General features: G+C 39.4%; 1 protein-coding gene across 1 annotated transcript in view; it reads left to right on the top strand.

The window, feature by feature from the left end:
• Nucleotides 1–24,562, top strand: part of INPP4A (inositol polyphosphate-4-phosphatase, type I, 107kDa) — a 47,435-nt gene that overhangs the window by 17,978 nt on the left and 4,895 nt on the right. The window contains exons 14-25 of the mRNA XM_009998696.1: nt 775–958; nt 2,637–2,855; nt 4,021–4,297; nt 6,821–6,853; nt 7,027–7,029; nt 10,328–10,497; nt 11,909–12,032; nt 12,685–12,811; nt 15,348–15,488; nt 16,849–16,946; nt 19,746–19,858; nt 20,570–20,724. Of these exons, the coding sequence (XP_009996998.1) occupies nt 775–958; nt 2,637–2,855; nt 4,021–4,297; nt 6,821–6,853; nt 7,027–7,029; nt 10,328–10,497; nt 11,909–12,032; nt 12,685–12,811; nt 15,348–15,488; nt 16,849–16,946; nt 19,746–19,858; nt 20,570–20,724 (1,644 nt within the window). The remainder of the gene's footprint in view (nt 1–774; nt 959–2,636; nt 2,856–4,020; nt 4,298–6,820; nt 6,854–7,026; nt 7,030–10,327; nt 10,498–11,908; nt 12,033–12,684; nt 12,812–15,347; nt 15,489–16,848; nt 16,947–19,745; nt 19,859–20,569; nt 20,725–24,562) is intronic.

Consider the following 24,562-nt stretch of genomic DNA (forward strand, 5'->3'; position numbering starts at 1 on the left):
ACCACCAAGTAAGCAGACTTAGTGGAGCTGCAGTATTTCAGTGTTTTATTGGTGTTATTTTCCTTACTATTTGGAAAAGCCTGAAATTTGGTATTGTTTTATGTTGTTACAGCTAAGTTTATAATAGGGAGAATTGTACCCTGTCTCTAATTTATTAAGCATGTGCTAACAGCTACACTGAGGACAGAATCCTTGGATTGGCCTGGAGATATACTTTGGGTTTTAGATCTCATAAAATTGCTATTGCTGGTGTTACCTGAATTAGGCCTGCAATAGAGGAGAGGATATACTAGCAGAAAGAATTTGTGTTAATACCACAGTATTTGCATTGTGGATCAGGGTGGTATTTCTGTGTTAGAGGGAGTGCAGATTTTCTTTTCCTGCTGCTGGTGGCTGTGTGGTAGTGCAGGTTTGGAAACCAGGCTTCAGGGAAGTGTCTGTGTGGTAAGAAGAAGGAGGGTTGGGCAAGATGGCTTTATCTGATGGCAAAATCTAGCCCCACGTTCTCCTCAGCAAAACTGTCCCTCTGGTATACAAGCTCTGCCCACAACCCCTTGGCATAAGGGATGAATAAATCTGCATCTGAATGCTTTCAGTAAAGGCAGAGGAGGCTCTAGGATTATGTTCCTGCTGTGCAATTGCCCACTGGTCTTTCACTGTTGAATGCTAGCTGAGGTAAATTTTTTGTGGACTGCCATTAATTCCCCAGCATGCTACTGTAATGTGTGTACCTCTAGATCAATTTTCTCCCTAAAATCAGTCTTTCTTTTTCAGCACCTCAACAAGTTCCCAGTCTATAATATACATCCCACAGGACATTATTAGAGCAAAGGAAATTATTGCACAAATCAACACCCTGAAAACGCAAGTCAGTTACTATGCAGAAAGGCTCTCCAGAGCTGCCAAGGATAGATCAGCTAATGGCCTTGAAAGAACACTTGCCATCCTAGCAGACAAGGTAGGAGAATCATACATTTCTGTACTGAAGAACAGTGTGATTTTTTTTTCCTCTGTCTCTGTGTTCAGTAGGTTTTCTTGAAACATGTTTTACCTTGTTCTGTAGTGTGTTGTAATATGTACAGTCCTAAAGAAAAAGCAAAATCAGACCAATTTTTAAAATCTGTTGCATTTTATTTAGGTTGTCTCCTACTTTTCACACTCTTGCCTTCACCTCCTCTTGAGAGTGCAGTGGAGAGCAATGTCCTCTGGTTCCCTGTATTAATTCATCATATTCCAGAAATCTCCATTCTTCACTTTCTTTTAAACCCTTTTCTACACATCCACCTGCTTTTTCTAATGCTCCTCTGAGTCATCTTTCAAGCAGCAGCAACTGAGCTAAAATTAAGTAAATCAAACAATTCTTTATTTTTCCACTGGTGAAATAAAGAACAATGGCAACACAGCCTTTGCTTGAATTATAGTGATGTGAATCAGTTATTTTTTGATGGGTGCTGACAGAAACCAGACCAGACCCAAGTACTGTGTTTGGTTTTGGGCCTCCAACTACAAGAAGAACACAAAGGTTCTGGAGCATGTCCAGAGAAGGGCAATGAAGCTGCTGAAGGGTCTCACGAAGAGCATCTGAATGAACTGGGCTTGTTTAGCCTGGAGGAAAGGAGGTTGAGGGTTGAACTGACCTCATTGCTCTCTGCAACTACCTAAAAGGAGGTTGTAGCGAGGTGGACAATGTTCTGTTCTCCCAAGTAGAAAGTGATAGGATGAGAAGAAATGGCCTCAAGTTGTGCCAGGGGAGGTCTAGATTGGATACTAGGAGAAATTTCTTCACTAATAGGGTTGTGAAGCACTGGAATAGGATGCCCAGGGAACTGATCCACTCACCATCTCTGTAGGTGTTTAAAAGACATTTAGACCTGGTGCTTAGGGACATGACTTGGTGGTGGCCTTGGCAGTGTTAAGTTTATGGTTGGACTAGATTATCTTGAAGGTCTTTTCCAACCTAAATGATTCTATGATTCTGTAAAATGTATTCTTTATTCTGATATTAATTCTAAATGAGAACAGTGTGTTTAAGTGGTCTGTGGGATTTTCTACAGCTGGACAACATGTATATGTAACATGCATCTTGTTAGTTTTTTAGTAGAGTCACAGGCCAAATACTTGTCATATTCACATAACTTACAGAAATCTGTTAATACAACACCACTAACTAAGACAGAGAACAAGTTGCATCCATTAGTGGGGTGTATCTTCAGCCCTTCTCTTAAGTCTTGTTATGATTTCAGACAAGATGGTGGATGTTAAGTATGGTCTCTCAGGTATGGCATCTATTGTGTGGAGTATAAAAATGCCTGCATGTTGTTCTAAGCTTTCATCATTTGGAAAATGAAATGCAAATAAAGGTGAATTGCACACTTATTAATGAAGTTTTCAACTTTTGCAAGGCTAAATAATAGTACAGACTTTGGAAATGTTTTGTGTTTTGGTACTGTATATTGCTTTTTTAAGGCAATTCTGTGAAATGGTTTTAAAGGCATCTTAGAGACTCCTAAACAGTGGTTAGTTTCTTTTACAGAATACTAGGTCTTCTTTTCTCTTTCTACAAAATAACATATTATGAATTGTCTACAGAAGAATGAAAAGGTGTTAAAATGGAGTGGGGGTTTATTGCTTTTTAGACTCGGCAACTTGTCACAGTCTGTGATTGCAAGCTGTTGGCAAATTCAATACATGGTCTCAATGCTGCAAGGCCAGACTATATAGCTTCCAAAGCATCTCCAACCTCTGGAGAAGGGGAGCAAGTGATGCTGAGGAATGATCAAGATACACTTGTGGCCAGATGGACAGGAAGAAATAGTCGATCTTCTCTGCAGGTGGATTGGCACGAAGAGGAATGGGTATGTTTGCTTAGAGTGATGAATATATTCTTCTTTTTAGCTGTTGGTTGCTGTGGGTTTGTTGGTTTGTCTGTTTTTAGAAGCTCTGTAACTGCTCACCAGATATGCATAAAGTGACTATTTTGAAGGTATTGCTCATCTACCAAAGATACTCCCTTCGTCCTATGTTCAGTTACTCCTTGGCATGGGGTTAGAAACAGGCCTTAATGATTTCTGCATCTCCTAAATAGTGGAGGTCCTTACAGTAGGTGCATGGCTTTTCTGAAGTTGGTTTCAAGGGAAAATAAATAGCTTTTAAAGTAAAAAAAAAGTAAAAAAAAAACAACTTACCACACTACAAAGGACTCCTGCAATTCTCCAAGATAAAGCATATTTTGCACCTGTTTGCTGCACAATTCAACCTTCCTGGTTTTTATCCTCATCTAAATATTTAGAACTTGCAGTCCATCTTTGTTTTGATTGTGAACAGCATTTTAAAACTGTTTGCACAAAGAGTTTAAATGAGTTTCCTTACCCTACTGCCAAATGAAATGAGAATTTGGCTGTGTAAATTCTGTCACTGTGCAATATAAACAGAAGTTAATTAATTCTCAAAAATTGTCAAGATAAATTAGTTATTAATATTGTGACATCTCAAATTAGAAATTAGATTCAGTTCATTTTGGAAATGGATCCTTGTTAGTTTTAATTGTTTTGGCATACTTTGACTTACAGTCAAACTCAACAGCAATGAGATATGCATAAAGCCAATTCAGTTATTTAGATAGTAATACAATGCAGTAATTTTATCTGTTTTTCAGTACATTGAATAGAAAAAAAATGTCTGATCGTATACAATTATTATGTCAAACACGAGTTTCAAGAAGAAACAATAGTGCCAACTGGAAATTGGAGTAATAGTGCAGAAAGAGGCACTTAAAATTGTTCAGCAAATTTACTGAGAAAATAGCTTTGCAATTCACCACAAAAGTCATGTTACTACATATTGTTGACATACATTATTTATATACCCAGAGTTTGTGTGTGCACAAATGTAAACACAATACCCCAGAGGAAACTTTGCAGAGGAATTGTGACTAGTATCATGGGAGGAGATAGATTGCCAAGGGATTTGTTACCCAGTGTCTCTTCTTTTTAAACTGAGAAAGAAATGTTTTCTTTTAAGGAGAAAGTTTGGTTGAATGTTGACAAAAGTTTGGAGTGTATTATACAGAGAGTGGACAAACTTCTCCAGAAGGAGCGCTTGCAGAGTGACAGCTGTGAAGATGTTTTCCAGTGTGACATCAGCTGTACTAGCAAGAAAGGTAATCGGGACACTCGTGCCTACTGGATAAATCCAGAAGATTTAAATGAGACCTCCTCATCCTCACCACCTTCATCATCCTCACCACCACCATCTTCATCCACACCATCCTGTGCATGTCATTCTCTCACAAAGACAAGTGCGTATGCCAGACACTGCTTCTTCCTGCTGCTCTCTTGCTGTGTGCTGGCATCATTCCTAAGCCTCCGCTACATCTTCCCATATGTTTGTTGTTTAGTGGTGGTGTTAAGCACTGAAGTCAGGCAGAAAGGGTTGGGGAGTGTAATGAGAGCTGCTAAACCCATTGCATACTTTGAAATCCTGATCCCAGGGAAGTAATTTTCAACTCCATTGATTACGGTGGCATTGGGTTTTTACACTGGGTGTTTTAAGCTGATAAAACAGGTGTTTGGGTTAGCATGTGTCAGACAACACAACACCTCTGGTAGCTTTTTTGTTGGTTTCAGCTTCTTTGCAGCAATCAAAGCTTATTGCAATGAGCCTCTATAAAAGATGAATAAAACATGAGAGAAGTGCAGGCGCCACTGCAAACACTAATGGTTCCAGGTGGGCTGCCTAGGGGGTGACCTAAGCCATCCTGCTAGATTGAGCTCAACTTTGATGAACCTACTGGAGTTTAAAGCCAATTCCAATCCAAATTGTCAAAAGCTGTGGTGCTGAGGCACTCAGCTGGATTTCTTGTAGCTGGAAGGTAGGAATTGGCAGTGCAAGCTCTCAGTGGAGCAGTCCTATCAAAATTTGAGGTAAAATGGGTGCTGGATTGAATCCAGCATAATGCCATGAGCATGTGAATGAAATCTGAATGATACCCTTATCAGTTGAGGTTGACAATTTTGCAGCTGTGCACTAAATTTCAGAATCATTTGACTTACCCTCATGTTCTTTACATATGGTCACTGTGATTTGGCCACTTAATAGAGCAGGTGCACCAAGCTAAGCTCTAGAAAGACTGATTTGTGTTTTCATTTCCTTTCTCCTGTTCTGTCGTACTGTTGGATGGCCCTTTGTCCCTTGTCTGTGTCTGTGACTTCATGTCCATCTCATTGTTAATGCTGCAGTAGAAGGCAGTACCTTAAAAAGAAGGAAGAAAGAAGATATTTAAAATCAATGTTATATCTTTGTGTAGTTTCACACATTACATATGATTTGCTTAGTATCTTAGATGACCATGTTTTTCTAGATTAGACTGATTTTTTTGTATTATAAAGAAATAGGAGAGTTAGTTCTTGTTTCAGAATGTGTTCTTTATTAACTGTTGACTAAATTTCTTCTTACCAGTTTGATACCTATAAATGTTTTTATTTGCTAGCCAGTTTACAGTAAGTTTTATATGTATTTACATCAAAGTTTTATCAGTAAACTTCAATGCACCTTCAAATCAAAGATTAAACTTTGTGGATTTTTAATATTATAAAGAACAGGAAAAAAAATCTGTGATGGGTGATACCAGAAGCTTTTCCCAAGACAATTAAATGATGGAAGCATCCTAGAACAATAATTTTCTTTCATTTTCAGTTGATCTTTTACACCTACTCTGGGTCTTGACACTTAGGCCATACAAAAATAGAATGAGCTTCACTTACCTACCCAAGGTTTTGTTTGTGCCAAGAGTTTCTGTAACCTGTCCCCACTCTGCCTCCAAAGTAGAAAATAATCTTTCTATTTAATCCACAGAATCTGGGACAGAAACATTAAATCAAGAAGTGTAGCAGGCTTTAAAGCTAAGGGGCTTGCTGTCATTTCCCAATGCTACCGAAGCATAAAGATCAGATCTGAAGTCTGACTGTCAACCAGTGTTGGGTGAGGGTGAATTCAACTTAAAAAATTGTGGAGAGGGACTCCTGTTCCTTAGTTATGTGCTACAGACATTTTTCACAGGTCTCAATGAGCGATTTGAATTGCATTTGGGATGTTTGTTGTAAGCCAGGGCAAGCCCAGTGCTCAATAATATTCTCATCAGATGTAGTTCCATTTTTGACAGAGGAACAGGTTCAATGCTTTAAAAAAACTACTTTTTATTAAACCAAGAGTTTAATAACAGAGTGTATATTATTTTTTTTACTGTTTGCATTGTACTGTACTGTGTTTTCATCTGACAGTTTGTTCCACTGAACTGAGTGTGAGACACTCACAGGCTCCACTGGTGAGGTTTCAGACCATAATAGACAATCTAATGATGATGTTAACTGTCTCAGAAATTGTATAACAGAAATTGTCTAGGATAGCAAGGTACTGTTTCTGTATTACTCTTGCATTGTGGGTGCCTCAATGTTATTTTCCTTTTGAACTTACTGCTAGTCTTCTGCTGTTCTGTTTAGTAGCCTTACTGGCAGCTGATTCTATAATTGCACTAAACCAGTGGTTCTCAAATGGTGCCCTGTGGATGGCTGGGGTTTGACAGTGCACGTGCTGGTGATCCACAGTGAGCCCCTGAACTCGTGGATACTGGCTTTTCTCCAAGTCCCCATGTAGGTGTTCCTCTGACCAGAAACAATGGAGGCAAAGGGCTAGTATCTCTGCTGAGCTCCTCTTCCCTCTGTTAAAGTGTTTGAGAACCCTGGCATTGAGCATTTGAGTTGCTTGTGTTAAAACTGTGTTGCTGCTCCTTAATCATGCATGTTGCCCCTCCATTTCTGTGCAGATTGCAGCCCCGCTCCGGAAGAATCTGGCCCAGGTATGTGCATTCATGGCTTCTGCTTCTTCTGAAAACTGCAGGATTTGATTCATGATTAACAACAAGTGCCTTGCTATTAAGGTTGACCATTTCCAAATGGTAATGCTCTGCAATACCACATCACTTACCTAAGCTTATTGAGAAGTTACTCTTTTTCTAAACATTAGTGCCAGGGGGTATCTGGTAACTTCGCGTGTCCAAGTATGAGAGAGCACTTGTTCATGGTCTCTGCTGTTTCTCCAGTTGATGTATTTTAGAAAACTGTTGTGAGTGAGAACGATTTGAGGCCTGTTCCAAATGTCACTGGAGTCTGTGGGAATCTGACATTTCAGACATGCCCTTTCACATGTGCTGTTGAGCTGGCCTTTCTGAGTGAGAACTTGAGCAGAGCACAGAGCAGCCAACAAGGCTGATGGAGAATCTCTGTCATGGATACACACCAAGCAGTGCTGGGCACTGCAAATGTCATGTTTCAGAATTCAAGAGACTTCCCATCACACTGTTAGCCTTCTTAGCTTTCTCCTTGTACTCCTGCACACTGGTGTTGCATTTACAAGGTCTGAATAGTATGTATCTGTAATACCACTCTCTCCCAGCTAGATGGCTGTAATTTCTCCCATTTGAGAATAGTTTAATCTGAGTTCAGTGAAGGTTCAGTCTTTGAACTGTTAGAGTATGGTCTCTTGGGTGTGGTGAAGCCACTGGGAAATGAAGCCACAGTGTAGGTATGCTTTTCATCCTCACAGAGGATATTAATGTTCTTCTCAGCAGTCTGTACTGTTTTCTTTTATCATTAAAAATGGTTTTAAATCAATAAAAGGCCACAAGTGCTTAAATCGTGGAACAATCCTTTAGTTTTTGCAAAATATGAATGTGGTGCATAATCGAAGGGCTATTTCTTTATTTTTAAATGGGAGTAATTTAAAGCAGTCACATTGCCCTAACTGTCACATTACTTCCCCCCATGCTTAAAAAGCAGGATTTTTATCCCAGACATACCAAGAGCAACCCTGGACTAGGTCTCCAGCTGTTGTAGATCTGTAGCAACGTGTTGTATCTGCATTGTTGCAGGCCCTATGCCAAAACATCCTACCTGTGGATCTGCCCAGTGGAGTGTGTAGTAGCTTTTAAAAGTTCTGGTCAGCTCATAGAATGTAAGAACAGAGCTCAGAGTAGATTTCAAATTAGAATTAGTGCCTGATGGTTTTTGAACGTGCCATTGATTGATCTGATAGAAAATACACTTTCAGTAATGAAGTTCTCGTAGAAAAATGTAATGAGGGGGAGACAGAAAGACAGGAGAATCCAGGCAAAAGTTGAACACTCAGAGTCCTGTCACATTTATTTAAATGCTGCCAGTGGAATGTTCCAACCTGATTTGAGCCTGGGAGTGCAGTTCCTTTTATTCCTGTTTACTGAAAATATCAGCTACCATTGACTAAAAAATTAAAAGAACACAGGTGGCACCTGTGTAAAGTAGGTAGCAGAAAGCATTCAGCATTTTTCAGACTGACAAGGTTTTGTTTTCCATGGCCACAATTTTAAACCAAGAGAATAAACAGCACAGAGGTTTTTTGCTCCTTACCCTGGATGACCCACTGAATCGCATCTGAGTTTTGGGAGAAAAAAAACATCTGACAATTGCTTTATCTTCAGGCAGGCTAATATACCACCAGTTTATTTTTTGATTGCCACAGATACACATCTCATTCAAATAAAGTGCTGCCAGACACACTTGAATTTTAAATCTCCACTGAGTTGATAACTATATATATGTATCTATATGCAGGCAATCAGATGATAATGATGATGTGCTGGAAGATCTTTTCAGTTCTTTTTGACATGCTCATTTGTTTATAGAAAAGCTCTTAAATGCAGTAAGAGAAACACTGTTAGCATCATCTGTGTTTTGCTTTTAAGTGTTCACAAAGCCATGTTAAGGCATCTGTTTTATTTTGAGAGAAAAACACTTAATAGAGTATAAAAGACAAGCTGTGATTCCTTGCCTGTTCTTTGATGTTTCCTGCTTTTTTATGGCAATGGAACAAAGCCAAGCAAGTTCCCCTTTGTGCAGCTTATTAGGTTATCTATCTACTGCATAGAACAAAAACAAAAGGGTTAGTTCTGTTAATCTTGCCAGTTATGTTTCTGTGAGCAGACTTCCAGAGGTCCCCTCATTGACTGCTTATCAAAGAAACATTTATTATTACTAGCTCTTAGTCCTGCCTTTGAGTCAAAATCCCCAACAACTTCCTTTCAGGGGCTTGAAGTACCCAATTCATGCTGGTTCTGATCTGTGCATTGCCTTGTTGCTACAGCCAGCCAGGCTGTGTGTGTTCTGTTTGTGATCTCCAGTGCTTTTAAAAAATAAAACACATTGTCCTTCTCTTTAAAAAGACAGATGTTTTTCTGTTTCAGCCTTACATTAAGGAGGGCAAAACCAAAGCACTGTTCTATTTTGTGTTTATATTGCAGAGAGAATGGCTTTTGGTACACCATCTAAATAATTTTTTGTACATCTGAATACTTTTTTGGATTTTAAAATGTTTTTTTTTAAATTGGTGGCTGATTAAGACAAAATATGAAAGAAGAAAAGGAAAGAAACTGATCTTGCAGGGCATTTTAAGGCAGAGCTGTTTCTTAGGGAGAAGGAATGGCACAATGTTTGGGGTACTAAAATAGGACTTTAGCAACTCAGTTTCATTTCTGTGCTTCATATGTTGACCTTGAACCGAGCCCCTCTGGGACTTAATCTGGAAGTCAAGCTCCTTCCAAGGATCTGACTAACTCCCATCTAAATCACTGTAGTGTTTCTTGCTAAACTTTCAAAGCCCCTCAGCAGACATGGGACACTTAAAAGAGTACATATATGAGTGTTTCAGCTCTCTGCCTTATTATTCCTATGCTGCAAAAGTGAGATAAGCATTGTCTTACTTCACTGAGGTGCAACAAGGATCCATAAGATGATGAGGCTTGACTTGTACACCCATGAGTCCACAAAAGATTCAAAGGCAAGATATTTGGGACAAATTTCATTGACAGAAATGGCTAAGCAAATGTTTACTATTTCTGTTATATGATGGACTCCATATTGTCTGTCCATGTATGCACTGTGAAAGGGTGTGTTTGAACATCACAGGCAGTTATATACCCTTGTGTGTATAGATACTCATCTTTATGTTATGCTTTCCCAATCAGCTGTTGTATTGCCTGTTCTGTGGGCACATATCTGGGAGCTATTACATGGTCAGGAAAGCCATAATAGCCTTACAGAGTTAAACTGTCCATATTTTGCTCATGCAATAACCACTCTATAAGATTACTTAATTAATAACATGCAGAGAGTAAGCAGCCAGCCCTAAATGTGACTTATCAACAACTTTGACTTGCAAGAAGAAGTTTCTTCTTAGTGCATGTTTGTTTCAAAGAAAGTACTTACAGTGCTGCTGATTTTATTTTTTTTTTTTCTTTTAGAATGGAGTGAAGCTCTTTATCCCTTGCTGACAACACTCACAGACTGTGTAGCCATGATGAGTGACAAGGCAAAGAAAGCCATGGTCTTTTTATTAATGCAGGACAGTGCTCCCACGATAGGGCTCTGCCTGAGCCTTCAGTATCGCAGGGATGTTGTCTTCTGCCAAACTGTAAGTTTGATACAAATATGTATCATTTGACTGCACTTCAACATGTGTTGGGGTTTATATGAAATATGACTGTTTCCAGAATATTTCTGATTTGTTCTACTCTCAGATTTAACACTGTGGTCTCCTCTCACAGACTGTGCTGTCCAGTCCTTACTGGTCACTTACATGTAGTTGACAATATATAACTTCAGTGTCCCCTTCGATATACATTCACTATTAAAAAATAATAATCATAATATCCAGGCTAGTGAAAATATAGTGCTGTCTACAGAAATTACCTTTGCCACAATGCCAGTAACCTAAGACCAGAAGATGTGAAAGAAGGAGAAAAAAAAATCCTGTGAGCGTACTCCCTAAGTTCCCTTTTGTTGTTTTCTGCATTGGGAAAACCAGCAGGACCTACAATGCCTAAGGAGAGAACTCCAGCTACAAGGAGAGAAATGAGTGCTGACTTTTCCCCCTAGAAGTTCTGTTTCTGGGCCTGCTGGGGTCTCATGTGTGAGCCACTGACCAGCAGGGGTCTGCACTAAAAAACCTTCCACATTTCTGCTGCCTGTTACACTTCTGTAGTGGGTCTGCTCCCTCATGAAATCAGTATCTCGTTCATTTATTTCAAGCAGCTTATCTCTTGGAGATTGTTTGGTAGGGCTGTTGTCCCACAATGTATCTTACAGAGATAAACTAAGGGAGTTTTTCTGTGCAAAACCCACTTCAAATGGCAGATAATTTTCAAACTCAATGCTTAGAATATATTTGCCCATCATAAACAGAACTTCATTCGCTGTCGTTTAATTCTGCAACAAAGTCATACACCTGTGTACATAATAGGTAGTAATAACTTTATTGACAGAGTGTATTAAGACTAGTAATAGTCTTAAGACCTTAGTACTGATCTTAGTGCTACATCTTTGGGATCTTGTCCTGCACATCTCGTAACGCTGGAGTTTGAATCTTTGAATAATGCAAACAGGTATTCCATTTTTAAGCTTTCTTAAAATATAATTAAAAAAAACAAAACATATGAAGTCCATGGCCTGAAACTAGCTGTGTTGCTTTTCCATCTGTAACTAAAACAATTCTCTCTCTTCTAATTCATAAATTGTAGACCCTAATGCACATGATTATGACCAGAAAGCAAATAGATACGAGATCAACAGCAGCAGTCCCATTTTGGGAGAGCTTGTGAGATGAAGGCAGTGCGCACTAAATCTGATGTTCTGCATGTTCTGGTTTTTTGTTTGTTGGCTGTCCCTCTTCAGCTGCAAGAAAAAGAAGAGAGACGTTTGAGGGAAAAGCACATCAGTCTGACAGATTTTTTGGCACCTCTTATATGTGATGTTGTTTCCATTTGGAGCTGAAGAGCCTTTTTTGTCTCGAATCACTTCACTCCTGTCTGTTTTCTCTCCCACAGCTGACAGCTCTCATTTGTGGTTTCATTATCAAGCTGAGGAACTGCCTGCATGATGATGGATTTCTAAGGCAACTCTACACCATTGGCTTGCTGGCGCAGTTTGAGAGCCTGCTGAGCACTTATGGTAAAGTCACAGGGCAAGTGGGTGGTATTAGCTGTTGAGTCAGCAAATTCTGCAGAACATGAGTGTTTGGGACCATCTGCAGCTCAGCTACAAAATGATTTTGAAAACTGAAATGCAAAACCAGATTGTATCTGGAGTACCCCATTCATACTGGTTCTGATCTGAGCAAATGACTCAGAATGTCTTTGCATTTAATTGAATTACCTGTAGAAGAGAAAGTGTCAGAAGTTTAATATATGTTTTGTAATGTCAAAAGTTTTAAAAAAGCAGTATCATATTGATAATTGTTAAAGAAAATAAATGGAATTAAATGAGAAACTCTGCCCCAAATATGCTTTTTAAATTTTCTTGAACTCCTGTAACCCTACAGTCAAAGTGAACAAACCCAGAATACACCGTAACTTTTCCAACACAATGGATATCATGGCTTTCTAGCATCATCTAAATTGGAAAATCAGCATATAATCTACTTGAGAGTGCTCTGGAATGTGCTTAGATGTTTGGTGTTTTCTAAACTTGCTGAACTCATGAGGTCAAGGTTAAGGTGAAGGCCTGGTTTCCAGACCCCCTTCATCCATAGAACTTCATGAGAGCCTACAGTTGTGTGCAACAAGTAATGATTATTATTGATTTTTTGTCCTCCTTGGATTAGGTGAGGAGCTGGCAATGCTGGAGGACATGAGTTTGGGAATCATGGACTTGAGGAACGTAACCTTTAAAGTAACTCAGGCCACATCAAATACATCTACTGACATGCTGCCAGTCATCACTGGAAATCGGTAAAAAAGATGGGAAGGGAAGGAGCAGGAAGTGGGATGAGACTGCAGATGGGAGAAGCAGTGATACTGCACTTGAATGATGGACTTCTGTGCTGGTTTTCTCCTCAGAACTTCAAAGAAATGTTTTGAAGTGGACTTCCTGTTTTTTACTGATGTTTCATTTTACAGGGAGCTAAGCTGAGAAGAAGGTTCAAACCATAGCATTATTGCTTTATGCATAAATATCTTGACCTAAACACTTGTGCTGTTTTTAAATTTCAGACCGACTTTTGAGTCTGATCTTAGTGTCTGAAATTCTTTGCTGTTGATTGGTTTGTCAGTGCTTTACTGTGTGCTGCTGAGTAATGGGCCCAAGGCAGCACAGCGGGACACGGAACAAGGTTGCTGCTGGGGCCTATTTAGCATCAATTTCCAAACTATCAGGGCCAAGCTGCCTTAAACTTAGAGACGTTTGTGAAACACTAGACTGCTGCTCATTTTGGCCACTTGTCTGAAAAGAGATGTGTTCAAGTTTGAGCTTAAAAGCAGTTTTTGTTTTAAAAATCTAAATTAACAAACATGTAGATCCTCCCAAAGTGGAGCGGGAGTGATCTGTTCCAGCTGTATTGTGATGGGAAGTGTTTACAACAAACAGAATTGCACTTCAGCTTTAATGCCTCAGCCTGTGCATCAGCTGGATGGGGCCCTGCAATAGAGTTCCTGCCCAGAGGGAGCCAGTTCACAGATGGGGATGAAACTGTGGAAGGACAGAGGCAATGTTTCTGTATTTCAGAGTCGTCAGGATCTTTTAGCTTTGAATCTGATTTCTGGAGGAAATAATACTTATTTGATTACAGTGTACTGTACCAAGCTCCACTGGAGCTTTGCCCAGCTTCCTCCACACCTGAAAAAGAGCTAGAATCTCAAAGATAAAAACATTTAGATTTGCTTTGTTAAGTTAAAGTTCACATGCAAGTGCCCTGACTGAAGGAGGCCTACAGCATGATCCTGTATGTTACAGAAATTGCTGAGACCTTTGGAAATGGCTGACAGAAAATTCCTTTCAAAGAAAATCTTTAGTTGAAACTTGCCCTATAGGACACTAAGCAGCAGGAAACCAGTCTCCATTAGTTTCAGGCTTGATAATGTTGCTTGTTATTTTCCTGTCTAGATTTTACTCAAGAAAGAGAGGAAAGATATATAATGTGTATTCATTTTGGTGCAAACTATTTACAGTGTACTGTACCAAGCTCCACTGGAGCTTTGCCCAGCTTCCTCCACACCTGAAAAAGAGCTAGAATCTCAAAGATAAAAACATTTAGATTTGCTTTGTTAAGTTAAAGTTCACATGCAAGTGCCCTGACTGAAGGAGGCCTACAGCATGATCCTGTATGTTACAGAAATTGCTGAGACCTTTGGAAATGGCTGACAGAAAATTCCTTTCAAAGAAAATCTTTAGTTGAAACTTGCCCTATAGGACACTAAGCAGCAGGAAACCAGTCTCCATTAGTTTCAGGCTTGATAATGTTGCTTGTTATTTTCCTGTCTAGATTTTACTCAAGAAAGAGAGGAAAGATATAATGTGTATTCATTTTGGTGCAAACTATTGGAAGTTTTACATTTAGAAATGAAAATAGGTATTTGCTTTCAATCATTGCATAGTATTTGTGCATCCATCCAATGTAAATGTGGCACAGACCAATTTTAATTACCTTATTATATACTTCTCTGAGCTCTTTTGCTATACTTGAGATTATTATACCCTACCTGAGAGCTCTGCACTGTAGAGACTTAGATGCAGCACCAATGTATTGCTGCTGATAGGTTAGCACACACAGTGTGTCTGGACAGTTCCAACACATGGTAATATGACATGGCTTAGTCTGCACTGGTGTTACAGCAGAAGGTCAGGTGCATTGCCTCACACTTGCCATGAGATAAAGCATACATAGTGGTCTTTGCTGTAGCTCAGCTGACCCGACGTAACTTTTGCTGCAGGAGCAGCTTGTAGGTGTAAGTCAAAAAGGTCTGTATGGGTGCTTTTGTTAGCTCTCCTTTCAATTTATACTTGGGTCACTACTATTATTGCCTCTATCATTCTGCTCAGACACGTCAGTACTATGTAGTGTACCCAGAAAAGTATCCTTTTATGCATGTGCATCATTACTAGCCCTTATCACTTCAAAATTAAATATACTTCACTCTTGATGAGATGGGAACGGGCCAAAATTGGCTGTTTCTTCCCAAGTGGTACAAGAGCTGCAGTATTAATAAGTGGAGCAAAATTGGCTTTTGTAAGGAAATTAGCAGAGCTGATTGAAGTATCCATGAGGGTGTGAAATCAACACTACAGGCTGGGGAAGGTTTGTTTATTAACTAGAACAGCTTTTCTGGTTAGGAGCAAGCTATGGCAGTTCCTTAAGGTCCTCAGTTTTGACTGATTTTTTTTTAACAGTAATATCATTTTCTGGATGCTATCCCCCTTTACCTAAATAACGCGTGCTCCAAATGCAGCTTTTTGATCTTTTATGTCTAATGGCTGTTTGTTTGTTTGCAGGGATGGATTTAATGTGAGGATCCCTTTGCCAAGCGCCTTGTTCGATTTGTTGCCGCGGGAGATTCAGAGTGGCATGTTGCTGAGGGTTCAGCCCGTGCTTTTCAACGTGGGAATCAATGAGCAGCAAACTCTAGCAGAGAAGTATGTAGCCTGTCATGCAAGCTCATTCTTAATGGCAGTTCAGCAGTCTCCTGTTCTGATGGAAGTCTGTCTCCATGGAGTTGCACTGTTGCATTACTAGTGGTGATTCAGTTTCTCCAGTCCACAAACAAGGAAATGCTAAATGAAGCTGTCAAATGCAAGCCAAGCAAAAGGAGCTCCATCTTTACATGGTACATAGCTGTGGAGCTATGTACTACCACATGGGTTTAAGTCTAGTGACAGTTTGTGTGGTTCAGAAGTGAATTTGCAAACGAGGAAATCTCTCATGGGCTATTTAACACAGAGGTGCTGCTTGTAACTGCAGACCTCTGTGAGTCACAGGTCACTAGAGGCTGAGAGATCATTCTGAATGGACACTGTGTATTTGCTACACTCCCCCACACTCTTTTCTGACCGCTGTCAAAAAACAGGACAATGGGCCAGATGGACCTTTGTTTTAACACATCATTGCAGTACTTTTGTAATGCAACATCGGTTTTGTAAAGCTGAAAAATATAATTATGTGATTATGTTTGCTAAGGAAACTGTTCAGTTTTGGGAGAGCCACCAGAGCTTTTCTCTGTTATGGCCATATCTCGTAAAGATTATATTGACAGAGCACTTTTCTAATGGAGATATAACATACTTCACTTCCAGTGAAGTCAGGCATATGCATGTTGTGAGAGCAGCCTTGGTACTGGGGTGGCGTGTGCTGTAAGATGGTGGAAAACTAGAAAAAGTCATTCAACATAACAAAGGCAGCTACTGTTGTCCTGTATTGCCTAGAAAGACAGCCCAAGGTGACAAGTACACTTACAGATGTCAGTGCTGTGTGTGTGTATCTACGTATGTAGATATATTTAGATGAGATTAATTGTGGCATTGTTGACCATATTTATTATATTCACTGTTTATTCTTTCTAGGTCCATATTTCTTACTTATATATCTGAAGTCAAGGTTCTCAATCCTACCTACTGATATTATGGTTATTACTAGCTTAAGAACTAAACTATTGAATACATTATTAAAAGTTTGAATTTTGGCAAAGTTATTTACCAGATGGGTATTTAATATTTGAAAAGAAACAAAAGCCAAAAAAATTAAGTACTGTTTTTTTTAAGTACAAATGCTTCTTTCACCTTCCTTCCCACTTTTCCTCTCACACAGGTTTTCTTTTTCTGTAATGAATCGCTACAACACTTCTCTGTTACATGTTACTCTGCATTTGAATGGTTAGGAATTTCATTAGATGAATACTTAAACAGTTTTCTGATAGTCATATTGCCAAGTGCAGTTTTGTTTTGAAGATGAGAAATCTTTTACCTTGGGCTTAACTGTTTCTTTCCTCACCTTTTAAAGGTTTGGAGACACCTCCCTGCAAGAAATAATTAACATGGAAAGTTTAGTGCGGTTGAATTCGTATTTTGAGCAGTTCAAGGAAGTTTTGCCTGATGATTGTAAGTATTTGGTAATTAATGGCAAATTTGCTTGAAAATTCAGGCTAATTTTTTTAACTTGTTTGTTTAAACTTGTTTGTTTCATGTTAATGATACACCAACATTAGTAACGTCCAAGAAATGATGCAACTCCATTTTCATACAGTAGAGCAGAATCAAGAGGTTTAAACATCAGTCTGATTAACTTTCCTTTTTTCATTTACTTGGCTTTACTCATTGTTATGCTTATACACACACATGTGCTAGGCAGTCAGGTTGCTGTGAGGGGAAGGCATACAAGTGATGTGTCATAGCAGCAACACTTTTATGTGCAGTTTTGATGACATTCTCTGTACCTGCACAGAGAGCAATCGCCAGTTTTTAGGAACTTAATCACTCTCCCCTGCTTGTCCATTGGCTCTCCCCTGTAGTTGTTGCACCTGCAGCCAGCAGCACAGAAGTCTAGCTCCTGTGAGAAAGACAATAGCTACAAGCTTGAATTTTACTGGTTATATAGGAAGGTTTCTTGCTTATTACTGTGGTTTTTGGGAGGCAACGGCATAAATGTTATTCGCATTTAACCACATAACTGGTGAAAATGAATGGGTTCAGTATTATTAGTATCAAACCTCTTGTAAACTAATTTCATGGGTCTCACAATTGCAGTTTTATTGCAGAAATACAAAAGCAGTAACATTCAACAGGGCAGTGAGAATTCTGTCTATTAAACATGTTATTGTACTTTCACTTCCCCTGGATTGTTTTGATGCAGTTGAGAGCAGAAACTGTTTCCATTCTTCCAGGCATTCATAATCCTGCAGAATCCATTGTGCAGAAAAATAATCTGCAAAAATTATATATTATTATATTATATTTTTAATATAGTAGCCTGCATCAGACTTTCTGGTAAAGTTCAAAAGTCAATAAATTTAAAGTGAATTCTGTTCTGCTTTTCTCCATTACTTCATGTCTCTGTCCATAGTCTTCCATAATAGTAGTTCCCATTCAGCTCCTTCCTCTCCTCTTTGATTTTGTTTGTTTTATTCTTACTTCAGTTGCTTCTCTTGTCCCCAGACCTCTTATATTGATCCAGTAATCCTTTAGCTTTTGTCTTTTTTCCTGAAATTCTGTTTTTATGCTCCAGTCTGTTCTCAGTCCTATTATTTATCCTTCTCTTTTCAATTTTTTTAAATTCTGTTCTTTAACTTCATACTTACTCTCTTCTGTTTTCAAAGTGCACTAGTGCCATGACCTTGATTTTCTCGTTTATGTTATAAAACACTTGGTGTTTTATACCAGAGTTTTTCTTCAAGTAACGTGAAGTTGTGAATCAGGTTGGCATGCAGTGTTGGACAGAGGGCCTTAACATGCATCTTTACCTGAAAGAAAACAGAATAGTCTTGTGTCTACCTGCCTTTTCTCCCCTTACTCTCATAATACTCATCCTTGCCACATGAAATTAATACCACAAAGGGGGAAAATCTGCCCTGTGATAAAACTTTCTTCTGCTTCACTGTCCTGGGTAAGTGCAGACATACTGTACCTGGTTTTGCAGTCCAGCCTGGACAAATGGTTTGTTTTGGAACAAACCAAACCAACAAAACAAACAAAAAATGGGAAAGTGTTTATTAGATGTGTGAAAAAATATTGCGTGTATCTCAGCAGTTGTGTCTGGGATACCCACCAGATCCTTTTCAGAGATCCTTTCTGAAAAGCTGAGACTATGTGAACAAACCTAGGACTGTTCATGTCATAGGGAAGGTCTGAAGGTGTGTTGTCTCTGTGCTCTAAGCACTGCAGAATGTCCACAAGCTGAACTGCTCTTAGCTTCATTAGCTCCTTGTCATTGTTTCATTGGTTCTCCTTGTCTTTAGAAATATGTGGGGAGATGGTCTGTGCCCTCTTTTTTGTTTACAGGTATTACTTCCTTTCTAGGTGTAGAGTTCATGCAGAGCAGGCCAGGATAGACACAGTATTGCTGAGCTACTGTTTGCTGTGAGAAGAGATGTAGCCCGAAAACAAAACCTCATATATCACCCACAAGGGGTTATTTTTTGTCATAGTCATTTTTTAATAATGTATATCACCTTATTTATCTAGTCACAGCCCTAGTTGGTGTCCCCTCTGGTAGTTACCACACTGAAAAAAACCAAACAACCTGTTTAATACTTGTTGATTGTCTCTGAGTATCTTACTAGATGTGTAAGAGATCATGTGTGACACTTTGAACATGTAAGGCTGGAAGCGCTCTGAAATACTGAACATTTCCCACTGGTTTATTTCTACTTTGTGAAGAAGTATTAATAAACAAATTGTGGGAGTGCAATATCCTGTAGGAAGGAATGTTTCTTGCAACTGAAAACTTACCCAGCTTGCCAATTTAAAACTGAAAATGTGAACAGAATACAAAAGATCTTCTGTGGAGACATGTGTGATGTCCTGTCACCTCTGGGGAGTGATACTACAAGCAGTTACATGTTTCCATACAGTTCTGAGCAGTGTGAACATCTGTGACACACAAACCAAGATACTATACCAGTCTTGCTTCCTTTGTTCACTCTTTGTTATTGTATTGCTGTGACATTCAGAGCCCCTGAATTTTTTAATAACCTGAATGTGTATTTCTGGTTGAGTTTAATTAAACTTGAATTTGTTTTGCTGGTGGTACTAACGAAGAATTGGATTAAGTGTTGTAATGTTTGATAGTTTTAAGAAAACATGATTGTGTTTCCTACAGGAATATAGGAACACTTTTCATATAACTTTGTAAAAGTGTTGAATACAGACAAATAATTGGGGTTGGTTTTGTTTGTTGTACAGGTCTACCTCGATCTCGTAGTCAGACGTGCCTGCCCGAACTGTTAAGATTTCTAGGACAGAATGTACATGCAAGGAAAAATAAGAATGTTGATATCCTTTGGCAAGCTGCTGAGGTATTTATTATTCTGAGCATCTCTGTATAGTTCAGCTGGTTTTCTGTGTGTGTATGTATTTTCCCCTTTTTCATTACCAATATTTTCAAACTTCTTAATTTGCTTGTGTCCAGATTGGAAGTGCTGCCATGTTAAACATCCTCTAGAATGAGACACAGGAATCATAGAATGGTTTGGGTTGAAAGAGACCTTAAAGATCATGTAGTTCCGTTCCCCATGCCATGGGCAGGGACACCTCCCACTAGACCAGGTTGCTCAGAGCCCCATCCATCCTGGCCTTGAACACTTCCAGGGATGGGGCTTCCACAACTTCCCTGGGCAACCTGTGCCAGTGTCTCACCACCCTCACAGGAAAGAACTTTCTCCTAATCTCCCTTCCTTAAGCTTCAAACAACTACCCCATGTGCTCTCACTACACACCCATGTAAAAAACCCTACCAAAGCTTTCTTGTGGGCCCCTTTCAGATATTGGAAAGTTGCTGTAAGGTCACCAGAGAGTCTCCTCTGAGACATGGGGAGATAAAATTTATTTTCCACATCAGTATTTTCCCTGCAACTCAAGCAACAAGGTTCTGCTGTCAGAAAGATGACAACTTTTGATATCAAAATCCAGCACAACATTTGTATCTCTCTAAGGAGAAGTGCAGGTGTGCTCTTTGGTGGAAGATTCTGCATGAGGAAGGGATGATGAATTTTCTGTCCTGCTTCTAGATATGCCGCAGACTAAACGGTGTTCGATTTACCAGCTGTAAAAGCGCCAAGGATAGGACTGCCATGTCAGTCACCCTAGAGCAGTGCTTGATCCTACAGCATGAACATGGGATGGCTCCACAGGTCTTCACCCAGGCTCTGGAGTGTATGAGGAGGTAAGAGTTTGACTGCATCACTTATTCCTAAGTGAGAAATCATGCAAACTGCAGAGGAGTGGTGGTGTCTGTTTCTATCAAAAGCCGGGGGGGAGGAAGTAAAACAAAGCCAGAAAACTGCAAAACTGGCTGCTAGAATTCATCCCTCCTTTGCATGTGTTAGTGAGTTGCACACGCTAGAGCTGGTTATAAGCACATTTGCATCAGATGGGCTTCAGTTTTCAGTAGTGAATTGGGAGTTTTCAGAGAAGCATGTAAAATCCTTTTTTCACGTAGTGCTAAGTGTATGGAACAGGAAACTGGTGCTTCTTTGAAAGCTGTTTAATGATGAGGTGACCTTAACTTTCATAGCACTGGGTTTCTTAGTTCTAGATCAGACAGATTTCTCAGGGATGATCTGTCTTTTGTTCTTGGAAACACAGACACCTGCAGTTTGCAGTGGTTTGCCACACGTATTCTTGAGCAGTGAAACACTTTGCTTACTGGGCAAAACGTCAGTATGAGTGTTTCACAACACAGCAACCCAATCTCATCACAACATGTCAGTGTGCTGTTGTCTTATCAATATAATGATGTTCTGTATTCTGAAGCAGCAGAGATGTTTGCAGAATTAAACACTGTACTAAAAACAAATAAAATATCTGTTTACTGTTGTTCAATGCCTTGTTTCAAGCACTGCTGGAAAACTCCGTATCTCACATACCAAAAGAAAGGATAAGAAATCTAGCTTTAGTCTTTATCAATGTAGTTCAACAATGCTGTTCAGTCCTGTTTTTCAACATTCACTCTTACTGAATGTACTGTACTGTGTGTCTTCTCACCAAATTCTCTAGAGTGTTCAATTCTCTTATCCTTTCTGTATGTTTTTGCTGTTTGACCCTTTCTTACTCTTCAGTTACCTAGAAGGAAAACGTCTCATATGATAACACATGCAGCCTCTTACACTAATCATTTGGTTTTAGTATCTACATCTAATTGGATGTCACTGGACTTTTTTATTTTCACTTTAGTACAGTACATGAAAACTGCATTCAGAGAGTAGTTCTTGGTATTAGAAACAAAGTTTGGAATAGCTTTTTGAGGGAGAACTTACTAACTTAAAATGAAGCTAGGTGGCTGTCAAATCTCTGGCTTTAAATTAAGCAACTTGCCAAAGTAGACAATTGAAAGAATAAAGCCCTGTTGCACAGTTGCTTATTTAGTAAGAATAAAAACCAAATTAGTATAATACTAGGAGTCTTGTTATTTTCTTGAAATTCGTTACTGAGTTAATGTTTTTTTTAAATGCAGTCATGGACACAGTAGAGACAGAGATTAATAATAACAGACTATCAATTTAATATCATGCAGGATCAGATAAAATATTGACCCAAGAAACATGTTGCTTAATGTTGACCTACACTGGAAAATTGAAAGAGGGCCAACTGGCCAATTTGTAGGCCAAAACCTACAGCATGTGTGTTCTAGCAACATCAGGGACTTGCTCTAACAGGTGAAAGACATTACTTTCTCTTCTGTTAAATATTTGACAAAGGGATATTGCTCAGACCAAATACAGACTGGTCCTGAAGGAATACTAAAATTAGACGATTCTCCAAGCCTGTCACTCTTCCTCACATCTCATTGCTCTTTGGGGTTGTGTTTGTAAAATTATTTGCCAATTCTGCTCTAAAACAATGGCACAGGATTAACAAAGCTTAACGAGACAAGATTACAAAACAAATATGTAGGAGCCCAACTCCACCCAAATCCATTTCAGCCTGGACAGGATGACCTGACATAGGTGACAGACAGAGGAAGTGAGAGAGTTGCAGGTAACTTCCAGAGCATTCAGAAACCTTGCTTTTTATTTTAACTTGAACCTTTTGTGTAATCTTACTAGAAAAGGAAGGCTTAGTTCAGTCTTGAAGACTTCTGAAATTTCTGGGGCAGAAGAATTACTATAAAGTTGTGGGACTCAGAGCGTTTCATCTCTTCTTTACTGGTAATTTTCCAGAGAAGAAAAGCATCCTTGCTTACTCTGTTCTTGAAAAATTAGGCATCCTCTTCTTCCATGGGATGTTGGTCTTCAGAGGTGTTAGTTCCCTCTTACTTGAACTCAGGGACTTCTTAGCCTTGTGATAATTTTGTATCTGTGATAATTTTGTTCAATAAGCATGGACATCAGGGAGAGGACACTTGCGTGCTCATTGTAGATTCTTGGAGAAATTCATATACAGATTTGTGGCTTTCACTTTAGAAACAAATCCTATTAGAATAAACACACTTTTCTGTAAATAACTTTCAGCTTTTCCAGTCACAAATCAAATATATGGTAACTCACGTCCTATGAATAGTAAAATACTGATGATATGTCTTGAAGTCCAAACTACAGAGGAAATGACGTTACCTCCACAACCCCTTTTGTCCCAGAAACAAGTACTTCACTCCTTCATTCTCTACTCCTCTACCTCCTCCCCACAGTAAGCAGTGGACAGGGAATGGGGGCCAGACCAGCCCCTGGCAGCTCCTCTCTGCTACTCCTTTCTCCTTGTAATATTCCCCCGCTTCAGTGTGGGGTCCTTCCCACAAGCTGCAGTCCTTCAGGAAACACTCACTTGCAGACTGCTGCTTCACTGCAGTCCCCTCCACAGCTGCAGGGGAACCCCTGCTCCAGTGCCTGGGGCACCACCTCCCCTCTTTCTTTCCTGACCTTGGTGCTTGCAGGGCTGTTCCTCTCATCTTTTCCCATCACCCTCACTGCCACGCATCATCTTGTCATTTTGAGCCTTTCTTCCTTCTTTCCCTCCCCTAGTGTTTTACTTCCTTATCTGTATCCTAAAACATTTTTCTTCCTCCAGCCTGCTCTGCTGAGCCTTTGTCCCCCACTTGCCAGACATTAGCTTTCTGCTTACTGATTCTCCTGATCACCAACCCACCACACACACTGCAAAGATAATTGGGATTTGTAGGCATTGCAGACTCAATCTTCACTTATCTGGTGGAGGCACCAGGGATGAAAACATATTTTGATCACCAGTTTGGATGTATTAATCCAGATCAGAAATACAGTTGGCTTAATTTCCTGCCCACCTAATTCCATTTGACTTGAAGTGTCGCCAGGACCTGAAGGCTATTTTTCTCTTTCACCACTTCCAGGGTATCTCTGATGTCTTCCAAGACATGGCCTGTTGGTTACCTAACCTTGCTACACAACCAGCAAGGTTTTGTGTTAACTTTTACGGATGGAGTGCACTTGATTTTAACAGGATCAGACTCACAGGCTGCATTCATTTTTTGCTGTGTAAACTAAAAATAAAGTTGGACTGCACAGGATGTGAGGGTGATCCAAAATGAAACACCACACTACAAAGCCTCAGGTGACCTGAATCTGTGTTCACCATTATAGGCCTTTGGAGCTCAAAGGAATGTAGGAAGCAGGGTCATAATAAGATGGACTATTCTGCATGTCTTGCCTCCAGATACATACATTGAGGCACTTCAACTTGCACTTTGGAAAGCATGTTGATACACACTTGAGTTCATGTTGAAGCAGAAAAGTAAGTGGCTGGTTTGGGGGTTTTATTTACCTATTGCGCAGGTAGTTACAAGGTTAAATTATTTCACTGCAGTCTACATGGAAAGATGTTTGAAAGGGTCAAATACTACAATGGTTATTCATGTTCAGCTTGCTTTTCAGAGCTCCACTTTGCAGCATGGCAGAGCAGCATGGGATATTATTGCTTAGTAATCTGAAAGAATGAATGAACATGGAAAACCATTTGTGTTCAACCTACATGTGTTTATTTTCAATAGACTACAGTACTTCTTTCTTATTTTTCTCTTTTATTCTCTTTCC

This window comes from Chaetura pelagica, unplaced genomic scaffold (genome assembly GCF_000747805.2).
Source record: "Chaetura pelagica isolate M959 unplaced genomic scaffold, ChaPel_1.0 scaffold120, whole genome shotgun sequence".
NCBI lineage: Eukaryota > Metazoa > Chordata > Aves > Apodiformes > Apodidae > Chaetura > Chaetura pelagica.